General features: G+C 41.6%; 1 protein-coding gene across 4 annotated transcripts in view; it reads left to right on the top strand.

The window, feature by feature from the left end:
* Nucleotides 1–11,604, top strand: part of ca16b (carbonic anhydrase XVI b) — a 109,280-nt gene that overhangs the window by 94,940 nt on the left and 2,736 nt on the right. Inside the window, exons 13-28 of one of the 4 annotated variants that reach the window (XM_061727291.1) lie at nt 1,020–1,110; nt 2,640–2,678; nt 3,566–3,657; nt 4,746–4,837; nt 5,603–5,699; nt 5,816–5,898; nt 6,177–6,311; nt 6,406–6,540; nt 7,310–7,482; nt 7,600–7,735; nt 9,139–9,285; nt 9,714–9,807; nt 10,156–10,232; nt 10,368–10,496; nt 10,597–10,743; nt 10,852–10,994. In XM_061727291.1, the coding sequence (XP_061583275.1) occupies nt 1,020–1,110; nt 2,640–2,678; nt 3,566–3,657; nt 4,746–4,837; nt 5,603–5,699; nt 5,816–5,898; nt 6,177–6,311; nt 6,406–6,540; nt 7,310–7,482; nt 7,600–7,735; nt 9,139–9,285; nt 9,714–9,807; nt 10,156–10,232; nt 10,368–10,496; nt 10,597–10,743; nt 10,852–10,994 (1,810 nt within the window). Of the gene's footprint in view, nt 1–971; nt 1,111–2,639; nt 2,679–3,565; nt 3,658–4,745; nt 4,838–5,602; nt 5,700–5,815; nt 5,899–6,176; nt 6,312–6,405; nt 6,541–7,309; nt 7,483–7,599; nt 7,736–9,138; nt 9,286–9,713; nt 9,808–10,155; nt 10,233–10,367; nt 10,497–10,596; nt 10,744–10,851; nt 10,995–11,604 lie in introns of all 4 variants that reach the window. The other 3 variants (XM_061727289.1, XM_061727293.1, XM_061727290.1) reach the window with 3 other exon arrangements.

Below are 11,604 nucleotides of genomic sequence, written 5' to 3'. Positions count from 1 at the left end.
TCTCTCAGACATTTGATCAGGTATATGGTATATGGTTCGGATTTGGGTTTTTTTCCTAAAATATTGTGCTTTTTTCTATCAAGACTTCGATTTAACAATCTCCGCCCCCCCCCCCCCCCCAAAAAAAAAAAAAAAAATCACTGGGTTTGTATGTGTATATTTATGTATGTGTACGCATATGTATGCGTATATATATGTATATATATTAATTATAGTAATAATGCACTTATATATGCTTTTGGTTTCTACCGGTATCAATCATTAATATGTGTGCAGACAAGGAAAAAAAAAAAAGAAAGAAAGAAAAAAGAAAAGAAAAAAAAAGAAAGAAAAAAAAAAACAATCTCCGGCCTCACATTAAGATAAATACAGCAAATAATTTTCCAAACAAAAAAAGTATGCAAACAGAATAAGATTTTTTTTAAATGTATTTATTTATTTTGCAACCTGTGTCTGAGCATTTTAACAGCTATTTACTAACATCCAAAGCTAGGCAGGTTGGCTTGGTTAATTCATAAAACAATTGAACAAATCTCCAAAAGAATCAGAAAAACAAAATTTGCATATTTCCCCACCATTTCCCCTAAATTAAGTCACTATTCCACACTTTTCTGCACGGGAGCCATCACTAAACCTTCAGCTTAGTAGTCTGCTGTTAGTGGTGCAGAGAAATACAGCTCAGCCGTGGGTTTATATCCCCTCTCCCGTGAATGATAATGGCTGCAGCCTTACCACTCTCCACTGCTTACACAGCACTTACTGAGATAAATGTGGCTTTGTACGATTTAGGAACTTAAACAACGCAAACGCGAGCTACACCACTTTTACCTAGATCCTCTTTGATGTTCAGCTACAGGGAACTTCAGGCATCAGACCACTTTGTACACAAATTATTTATGCAACTCTTTGGTTCATATTGGATTAACTACTGTAAGCACACATTTTTAACATGTTTATGTATTGCTGTCTAGACCCAACCAGCTTGTCCAACGTAACGCGGTCTCCTCAACCGGGAATAGGTCGCATGGTGTGGATTGTCCCCTTGGTGGTGGTGTCTGCTCTCACTCTGCTCTGTCTCATCATGCTGCTGATCGTCATGGTCTACTGGAGGTGAGGAAGAGTTCTGTGATCCCACATTAGCACACATTTTTCTTGGAAGCATATCCCTACTCCATTCCTCTTTCATACGCATGGATAACTGAGCTGTCCTTCACCCGCTCTGGCCTCACCTGTCTTATATCATTTCTCAGTTTGTGTGTAAAGCACCTTTCTGGATTTTTCCAGTCCGATCAAAACAGCCCGGGTGCCTCCCTTGAAATGGGATGTGCGTCAATCCCGACCGGTTTGGTAGTAGAGCTGCTCTGTTGGCTGCGTTTTGCATATCAGGCCCATCACCCACTAGGATGAGGGGGGAAGAGGCCTGAAGGGCCTGCAGTTCCAGCACACGTCCCAGCTGTGTCTTTATCTGCTGGGCTAATTTCCAGCCACACCATCGGAGCCCCAGTAATTACACAGGCCAGGCCACTAGCACATGTCGGATGGTGGTTAATGAGAAACAAATAGTGCTACGGACCAGTTTTCTCAGTTGATGCCAGACATATTTACTGCTGCTGCTTGTCTAAGATTTTATTTGTTCCTAGACTGTAATTTTTTTTTTCTTTTTTCCTTCTTTCGATTGGACTGCTCTGTGAGATCACTACAGCAAATGTTTATAGCACCTTACTGTGGTAGATAATAAAGTTGTGATATAAATAAGAGCCCGGCTATCAGCTTCATAGAGGTGTAAAAAACAGACAGCTGGAAACAAGATGACTGTAGCAGATTTGGTTGGTGAGTGGGTTACTGAGAGTTGTGGTATTTGAGCAGAATCGCAGGGGCAGCTTTGAGATTACAGCAGCTGTTGTTGTGACAACTCCGACAGTTCAGAGACAATGCTTACTTCCCCAGGGGAAAAGGCCACAACGAAAGATGAAATTCATACTCTCTTAACTCTCCATCCTCTTGGTGACAGAGTTGCTATTTGAGCCAGTGAGCTTTACACATTGCTGCTTCGCTCGTTATCGGCATATAATCGCAGTCTGTTTAATTTGTAAATGCGTCTGTAGAAATAAGCATTAGGTGGAATTTAGTGACATTAAATATCCCAGTATGAGTTTTTGTTTGTTCATTCTGCTTCTTCAGTTATACGCATATCCACAGTGGAATTAATTGCTGGAGTTAGGGTGCACATCTGGAACCTTCCGAGGCTCGAGGTGTTTGTTTAAAACTCAGACAGATGTTGAAATGAGAGCAAATCCCAGCTCTTGTAGGTGCCTGACTGCTGCTGCTGATGCTCCCGTGTTGAGGAGGAGGCCTCTTGTCTCATCCCGGATTCTGCTCCTTCAAAGCAAACTATTCTTCTACAACTATGGCAGCAAGTCAGTAAGGAGTTGTTTGACGGTGCTGCTTAGGTAGCTGGAGCACATCTGCACTCCAAGGGGGGCACTGCACTGGGAGGCTGTGACGCAAGCCAAAGGGGGAACTCTCCTCCCCCATTTGTTTTTCCACTGTCCCTTCTTGCTCCTTCTCTCCTCTGTGTCTCTCTATCCATCTTCTAAATGCTTTGCTACCTTTTTGTTTTTGTTTCATCTCTCTTTAAGAATGACAAGCATCTGCTCCCTCCTCTGCAGCAAGTACAGGTAGGATTAAACTTGGGATATGCTAGCATTGAAATTTTAGGCTTTTATGAATTCATTGTATATGAGATGAGGTGGTGGAAACGCAAGGTGTGCAGGACCCAAGCTTCACCCAGACATGTTAGAATTGTAAATTTTTTGTCTCCTATAGAAGACAGGGATATGTTGAAAATTGAATGCATTAACCTCAGAAAATGTACACCTGCACTTCTTCTTTTTTTTGGTCAGAGGTGAAGTAATACTCCTGTTAAATAATTTAGAAAAGTCTCAAAAGATGATATAATAAACTTTTGACCTTGAATTCTGTCACATTTGTGCAAATTAGTCTAGGAAGGGCTGCAGAAATGTTTGGCTTTTAAAGCAATATTGATTTTTCCAGTGATTTAATGTTGCATTCCCAAATTATGAAAATACATTAACCTTTTGAGCAGCAACTGCTTCTCAAAAGGTTAATGTATTTCTTCCAGGAAAAAGCACATGGAAGTTAGTTTTTGTTATCCTCTGTGTGTTGTAAAGCCTCTTTGAGTTTTCTGTGAGGAGAGGGAAATATTGTTTGGGTTAGCTGCCTTCAATATGCGTAAAAAGCTGTAACTTGGTGCTGCGGTTCTTTGAGTTACTATGCGCTGTTTACCTGTTCCCAGATGTCAGATCAAACCTGCGTTTCCTGGAGCCGCTTGCTCTCTCTGTGCGCAATCAGCCGTGTCCCAGTTACTCTGGGGCTTTCATTAGCAGTTTTTAGCTGCTGTAATTCTGTTCAACATTTCAATGCTGATGTTGACAGACCGCATCTGAGGATGACTCCCTGATACACTTTACTGCATCATTTGTGCTGAGCGTGTGTGAATTTACTGTGCTGGAGTCACTGTTCTCATCTCTCTGTGTCCCTGTAGGAGGTTTTTCCAGACAGCTCATTTCTATGTGGATGAAAGCAGCTCCCCACGGGTGGTGGCCAATGAGAACATCCCAATCATCCCCATACCAGGTGAGCCACACTACAGCCATAATGTTGTTGTTATGATGCTGGAGTACAATTAAGAAAAAAACACAAAAAAACAGTGACTTTGAATCTGTTTTACATTCATTCAGCCTAACCTTGAGTGAAACATACTTATAGAGTGTTAATGTCACTTACATTTAGAGATGTATAGAATTACACCTCTTTTTACAAAGAGGTGTTCTTTCCCGTGACTGTCTTTAAATGGTTTCTTGAATTACCTTGACATCTTTGCTTCGACAGTTTCTGTTCATTTACTGTACATGTGAAGTGACTGAACAGCTTGGAATGAGTTGTGTGACTGGCTTTTTTTCTGCCCTTAATATCCCTGGCAGCGGTGGCAGCTTGTCGATACCAGACTCTACCTTCCCAGTCTCTTAAGGCTCAGGGATATTTTAATGCATTAATAAGCATAGTTAAACTTCAATCCTTTTTTTTTTTTTTTTAATTGGGTGACATTCAAGCCCACGTGAACATACCTATGGAGAGTTGTATGTCTTTATTCTGGAAAATCAGCCACAGTCCATTACAATATCTAAAGCCTGTTTGATAAATGACCAAATTAATAAATGCGAACTGGCCCCTCGACTGTAACCGCTGAGGCGAGGAATGGCCCCACAGGCCTCAGCTGCAGGGGTATATTACTCAAGACACCGGCCAGCATCAGCAGTGATGACAGCTGAGTCCCCTCCATTGTTGTCCCTTTGTGGTGCCGACCAGCTTCATCAAAGGCCCTTCATGTGTGCTTTGGGGCTGATTTAGCTCAGATGAAACAGATGCTCCCTCCCATAAAAGCTCATGATAGCAGATATAGCTGTTTGAGAGGTTAGTCTCTAAAATAAATAATAAATCTTCATTAAGAAATCTACTCTGTGACTGATGTTACATCAGAAAACTTCACAAAATGATAAATGACATTGATTTACATAGTAATAGACCTAATAGACTCATGCATATTCACCCATTCTCTGAAACGTGGTGTGTAGAAATGACTTCCAGGCCACGCTGGATGGAAGTGTCTTACATCGTAATGGGCACTTTACTAACTGCTGTGACAATTGTACTTTCTCCTGCAGATGACATGGAGGCCATCCCTGTGAAGCACTTTGTTAAGCACGTCATGGAGCTCTACAAAAATAACATGCAAGGTTTCGCTGAGGAATTCGAGGTACGATCTCAGCATCAGTTTTCATATTGATGGGTTTGAAGCATTTGTACTTTATGGGTAATGGTGCTTTTATAGTAGCTCCAAGTGTAGTTTTTACAACCTCATAAATAAATCAAACAATGCATGAAAGTATTTCTGTGTTTTTCTGAATTTAGCATGGACAATTAAATACAGGTCGTATGTTTCAATAGCACACGGGGCTGTATAGCACATATGTGATCATTGTGACCCGATGGCTAAGAGAAACATGGAGAGAGAGAGAGATCAGAGAGAGTGAGGTTAATTAGAGGAGGGGCTCTCTGCTGGCTGACTGGGTGGGTGTGCATTTTTTTTCCTGACTATGTAGGTTAAGAAAGAAGGCAAATGCTTAACCCGCGGAGTATTCTAATTGGGGTCATTTGATGTGTGCATGAATTGCAAACTCACCGGGATAGAGCTCTGTTGAAGCAACTGCATGGTGTGGATGGCTGAATGCAGGGTGGTGCAGTGGAAAAGGAGAAGGCTGTTCTACTGAAGACTTTAGCTCCAGCCCCAGTGGCAGTTTGCATCTGCTCCGCCTAGTGTCCTTGACCAAGACTTAGAGTTCCTGCTGCGGGCTCAGATCATCAAGAGCTCTGAGCTTCTTATGTACAGCTGAGATGGTGGGGGGTACAAACCTGTAAAAACGGATAGCATCACAGAATGTTTCACTTTCAAGATGACCATTAAAGAATTTCAGCGTATACATGTCTGTTAATTCCATCCCATTTTTTCCCCCCTCTCCAGGAGGTCCAGCGCTCCACAGTCGACTTGAAAATCACAGCAGAACATTCCAATCATCTTGACAACAAGCACAAAAACAGATACATCAACATTGTGGCCTGTGAGTCAGCTGTAAAATCTTATCAGGACGTCTACCGGTGTGGGATTCAATAATGTTTTTATATCAGGTTTTCATCCTTCTCAAAATTCATATAAATATGCCCCTGCTTTTCCTAGATGACCACAGCAGGGTGAAATTGCGTGCTCTGGCGGGGAAAGATGCCAAACATTCAGATTACATCAACGCCAACTATGTGGATGTGAGTTTTTCCATTTGACTCGTGGCTCGTGGTTTAGTTGTTTGTTTTTTTAAAATGCAGTTCTCGCTTTGGTTATCAGAGCAGACATTGGAGGTGAAAAAATCCTTTGCACCGTTGAATGCTGTGCTGGCTTTCACAAAATCAAGTGCATGAACAAATAATGTTTCATTATCTGCTATATTTCAACTGCATTATATACTGTTTATTGAAAGTTATAGGAAATGCAATAATGCGTGCCTCTTCCCAGTAAATGATACACCACTCTCCCTCTGTTTCAGGGCTACAACCAACCCAGAGCTTATATTGCTGCTCAGGGTCCTCTCAAGTCTACGTTTGAGGACTTTTGGAGAATGGTCTGGGAGCAGAACACTGGAATTATTGTCATGATTACAAACTTGGTGGAAAAAGGCAGGGTAGGTCCACTTCTGTTGTTCACAAAATAATAGAAGTGTGCGGGGGACTGAGAGGCGCTCAAATAAAGTATGTTGTGCCTGTTGCGTCTTTCAGAGGAAATGTGACCAGTACTGGCCTATGGAGAACAGCGAGCAGTACGGAAACATCGTGGTGACGTTGAAAAGCACCAAAGTGCACGCCTGTTACACGCTGCGCCACTTTCTTATCAGGAACACAAAAGTCAAAAAGGTAACCAAGAGTCAACCCTCATTTTCCATGTCTTGGCTCGTAAAGACATGAAAACATTTAACACACTCTCTAAAATCACCAACATTTAAAACCGTTTGAAGAAAAGATTAACCTGTATGTACATTTATTATTTACATACACACACAAGTTCAGCCGTGTCTTTGACAATCAATGATATTCAGATAGTTTAGGATTATTAAGTAATATCTTCAAAGGGCTGTAATGAATATGAACTGTTTGTTTGTTGCTTACTGCATTTACCTTTTTATATTTTTTATTTCCTTTTCATCATCTTTATTTAAGTATTGAAGAATGAAACCCATTTTCCAACACTTGTTTTTTTCCATCTCCATCACACATTTCTTTGAGTTTCTACTACCTTGCTTAAAGAAGGCTGTGTCATGTGGTCAGATGTTTGCTCAAACAACAGAACGCATCAAAATAAGGGGAAAAAAATCAGTTCTTTCATTGTTTTTTTTTGTAGACACCTTCTTAACACATTGAAATAAAGATATTTGTTTTTGGAATTATGTTCCACATAGTTATCAGTCCTTAATTTTTTACATACAAGCTTAGGATTTGGTGTAAATTCATTAATTTTCATGTATTTCTTGAATTTTTTACTGCAACAAACCTGTTATGAACTTTGAAGGTGGAGCGTTTCAGTGATTTATTAGTCACCTGATTCTGTTGCTCCATGTTCAGAGACTGAAGGGGATTGGTTGTGTTTTCATCAGCATTACAGTACATATCTGTTTCACTGCTTTAGGGTCAGAAGGGGAATCCGAAAGGGAGGCTGAATGAACGCGTTGTGATCCAGTTTCACTACACCCAGTGGCCTGACATGGGAGTACCAGAGTACACGCTTCCTGTCCTCACCTTCATCTACCGCTCCTCGGCGGCCCGTACAGCGGACATGGGTCCTGTTCTGGTACACTGCAGGTAATTCATCACTAGCGAGCTCCGGGCCGGGATGAGTGTTAAGATGTGCATCTGCTGACTTAGTTGGACGCTCCCCCTCGAAGCCTCCGCTCACATTAGCTTGTGCTCTGCTTTCAGTGCAGGGGTTGGGCGCACAGGAACCTACATTGTCATTGACAGCATGCTGCGACAGATCAAGGACAAAAGCACAGTCAGCGTCCTGGATTTTCTGAAACACATACGCACACAGCGCAACTACCTAGTCCAGACTGAGGTAAGACGGCCAAACTAATCAGTTACTCTGGGAACCAAGATTCCATCTCTAAAGGTCAACTGTGATTTAAGATGGAAAAGCAGTTATGGGATCTATTCAGTTTTGATACTCTGAGCTCAGATAAAGGTCACGCTGCGATTTCAAGGCAGCACAGAGTGCAAACTGTTACACACTCTTCATAATACCGATGACCGTATCACACTGTCTGGTCAATTGTTTCCCTCGGACTCAAGATCTCACCACCGTGTCTAATTGGTCTGACTTGCCAGGCACCACGGACTAATTTGCATACATATTATTCAATTTCGAATAATTTTGTGTATAGTTAGATTGAAAATCGACCTGGATAAGTGTCAACATTTTTATAGTTGCCAAGAAATGACAAAGTTTAGAATATCCAAGAATAAGCGTTAGCCTCTTCTAGCCTGGATATGGGTGCATCGGTCACAAAACTGTTTCAATCTTCATTTAATATCAAACTTGTATCATTATAAATCCTTTTATCAGATCAAACTGAAGTCTGATGTAACAGAACAAACTCACACTGTCTGACTTGTGGGGAAAAAGCATTTATTTGCAGCGTTTTGGTGCTTGACCTTTATCAGACTAACTATGTTTGGACACTGAGAATCCATCTGAAGGAGGGAGGAGCTTCTGCTCTGGATTTGTTCATGCTCTTCTGTTTCAGGAAATAAATGTGGAGATTATATCCCTCTAAGATCTACCTTCATAAGTGGTCGTCTGATTCATGGAAAAGATGTACATTACTAACCATTAGTTTATCCAGAATGCATTTGAATATTTTTTCTACTTGTTCCCCATCAAACCTGAAATACAAATACTGTACCCAGCAGTAGCTTTTGACGGATGTTTTTGGACTTAATTCATATAAAAAAGGCCATACAGTGCATGAAGATGCACTGTGCATATCAAACGATGATTAAACATGACAAATTCTGACCAAATTCTGACCAGATTGTCTTTTCCAACCACAATTCTTCCAGGAAGATGATGGTTAACCTCTGTCCTTAAATAATGTGTTGGAGACTTCTCAGCTTAATTTTAGTAGTTCTTTAATGGTAGTTTTTCATGCAGTCTCTTTAGTTACTGCATAGCAGTAATTTGACCTGTCTTATTAAAAACTAATATCTTATCCACAACCACAAGATGTGTGTTTTGACAGTTTTTTTCGGCATGAGTCGTTCACTGCATCACTTAAGGTTACATAACTCCTTTTCTAGCTGAAACATTTTAATTACTGCAGTACTTCTCCAGTGGGAGGTACCAACTCATTAGCTTAGTTTTTCTTTGTTTAGAGTAAAATAGTATTAACAAAACGATTTGCATTCATAATTACACAATCTCATGAATCAAAACATTTGCTGCCTTTTGTCTCCCGTCAGGAGCAGTATATTTTCATCCACGACGCTCTGATGGAAGCCATCCTCGGCAAAGAGACAGAGGTGCCGGCCTGGCAGCTGCACAGCTACGTCAACAGCATCCTTACGCCCAACTCGGCCGGCCGCACGCCGCTGGAGAAGCAGTTCAGGGTGAGTCAGACCCTGCCGGTCAATGGAGCCGTCACAGTGCGCTGTGACGCCATCGACTGGATTCCAGGTGCTCTCTGGATCAGACGCTTGTCAGCAACACACACGGTGGCTTCCCACTTCCTCACGCAGAGAGATTGAAAAGCCACTTTGATGTTGGCTTTAATAAAATCATGTCTGTCACCCCTGCCGTGTTCTGCTAAGTTTAATGAATGTTTCATCAAACTGCTGCTATTCCAACATCAAGAGAGAAAGAAATAATTGCTCACATAACATTTATACTTTCTGACCTTCAGAGTCTCATTAATGTAAAAAAAAAGTGGTGCTGTTAATTTCAGTTCGGTAAACAATGTTATATCTTATTAATCATGTTTAATTTAGGTTTACAGTGACTCTGAGGACCAGTGTCAGATTTATGCCCTCTCTTCCAGCTGCTGACTCAGTGTAACACCCGCTTTGCGGAGTGCTTCAGTGCCCATAAAGACTCCAACAAGGAGAAGAACCGCAATTCCTCTGTCGTTCCCTGTGAGTATTTCCCTCAGCTTTCACCACAGTGGACCTGAGCAGATTACCAATCACAACATTTCTTAAAGCTGAATTTTACGATTTCAATTTTTCTTTACACAGTCTCTAAATTATTAAAACAATTCGTATACCAAAATTAGAATCCATTTCCATAATCCTATGAGTTAATCTTTCTACGCATTTTCAGCACTCTGACAGTAGAAAAAGGACGTGCTTGTTGCTATAGCAACAGCCGGGACGGGTAATGAATGTGTGCATTATCAGCCAGCGTGATATAAAAGAGGCCTGGGTTGTGATTTAAAGCATGTTTTTTTTTTTTCTTTCTTTTTTCTATTTCTGCCTCAACAGCGGAGAGAGCGAGGGTCGGACTCACTACTCTGCCTGGCATGAAAGGAACAGATTACATTAATGCATCCTACATAATGGTACACTGCTGAAAATTAATGACTTGAATTTCTTTATCCTTGCCCATTGTGCTTGTGAAAATGATGCTTCAGAAAATAAGCGGAGTGACACAGCCATCCTTTAGAAAGGCTAACGGCTCACCTCTGTCACCTCAGGGCTACTACAGGAGTAATGAGTTCATCATAACTCAGCATCCTTTGCCGCACACCACCACAGACTTCTGGAGGATGATTTGGGACCACAACGCGCAGATTATTGTCATGTTACCTGACAACCAGGGTCTGGTGAGTAACTATGGCGATCCTCGTCTTTTGCACAAAAATAAAACTAATGCCTAATAAGGGAAGAAGTTAAATAAGACAAATGTCAAACTTTTCCCTGCAGGCTGAAGATGAATTTGTTTACTGGCCGAGTCGTGAAGAGGCCATGAATTGCATCGCCTTCACTGTTACTCTCATCAATAAGGACAGACTGTGCCTCTCCAATGAGGAGCAGATCATCATCCACGACTTCATCTTGGAGGCCACACAGGTACTCACTCCCCCCCCCCCGCCTCCTTAATGTCCCACCAGCATGACATACTGTATAAAAGGTCCTTGAATAGTTTTTAAATCATAAATTGCCATCTCTGTGTAACAGGATGACTATGTTCTGGAGGTGAGACACTTTCAGTGCCCCAAGTGGCCAAACCCAGACGCCCCTCTCAGCAGCACCTTCGAGCTCATCAGTGTCATCAAGGAGGAAGCCATGACCCGAGATGGCCCCACCATCGTGCACGATGAGTACGCTCAAATTTTACTTGTGTTTTTTAATGTCCAACTTGAGCAGTGGCTCAAAGACCTTTACACTTTTTTTATAGCACATTTTCTTGTTTAGGAGAATTTTGGTGATGAGAAGATCTAAGTCTTCCCTGGGTTTTTATCACCTCCTGCAAGTTGTCTTGTTGAAAAATAAACCTCTAAATGTTAAGTGTTTTTCATGGCTAGAGGTTTCAAAGTCCTCAAGTGTGTGCCGGCACTACAGACCACCTCCACAACAAACAACAAAATGTCTTTTTCGTCACCAGGCAACAGAACTAACTTCTATACTCCCCGCTTACGCCTTCTCTCCATGCCTCAGTGTCTGCAGCACCCCAGCTGCTATTAGTGCCAACATCAGCTATGTGAATAGCCTTCATCACTCAGTCTCCACACAATCAATCATCATTTTCTCTCAAGTTGCCGAAGACTAAATAAAGCCACATCGCCTCCCCACTCGTTTATTCTGTATTCTGATGCGCTGCGGGTCAATAACTAAAACTACATAAAAGGAAACAACCTCCTATTTTTTTTCATCTGAAATCAGGACAATTGGGGCGATCTTTTCTTGTTTAAGAACACGGGGACAGCTTGA

This window comes from Cololabis saira, chromosome 8 (assembly GCF_033807715.1).
Source record: "Cololabis saira isolate AMF1-May2022 chromosome 8, fColSai1.1, whole genome shotgun sequence".
Classification (NCBI taxonomy): domain Eukaryota; kingdom Metazoa; phylum Chordata; class Actinopteri; order Beloniformes; family Belonidae; genus Cololabis; species Cololabis saira.
Note: the sequence above shows the minus strand (reverse complement) of the source record. Positions and strands in the feature narration are given on the sequence as shown.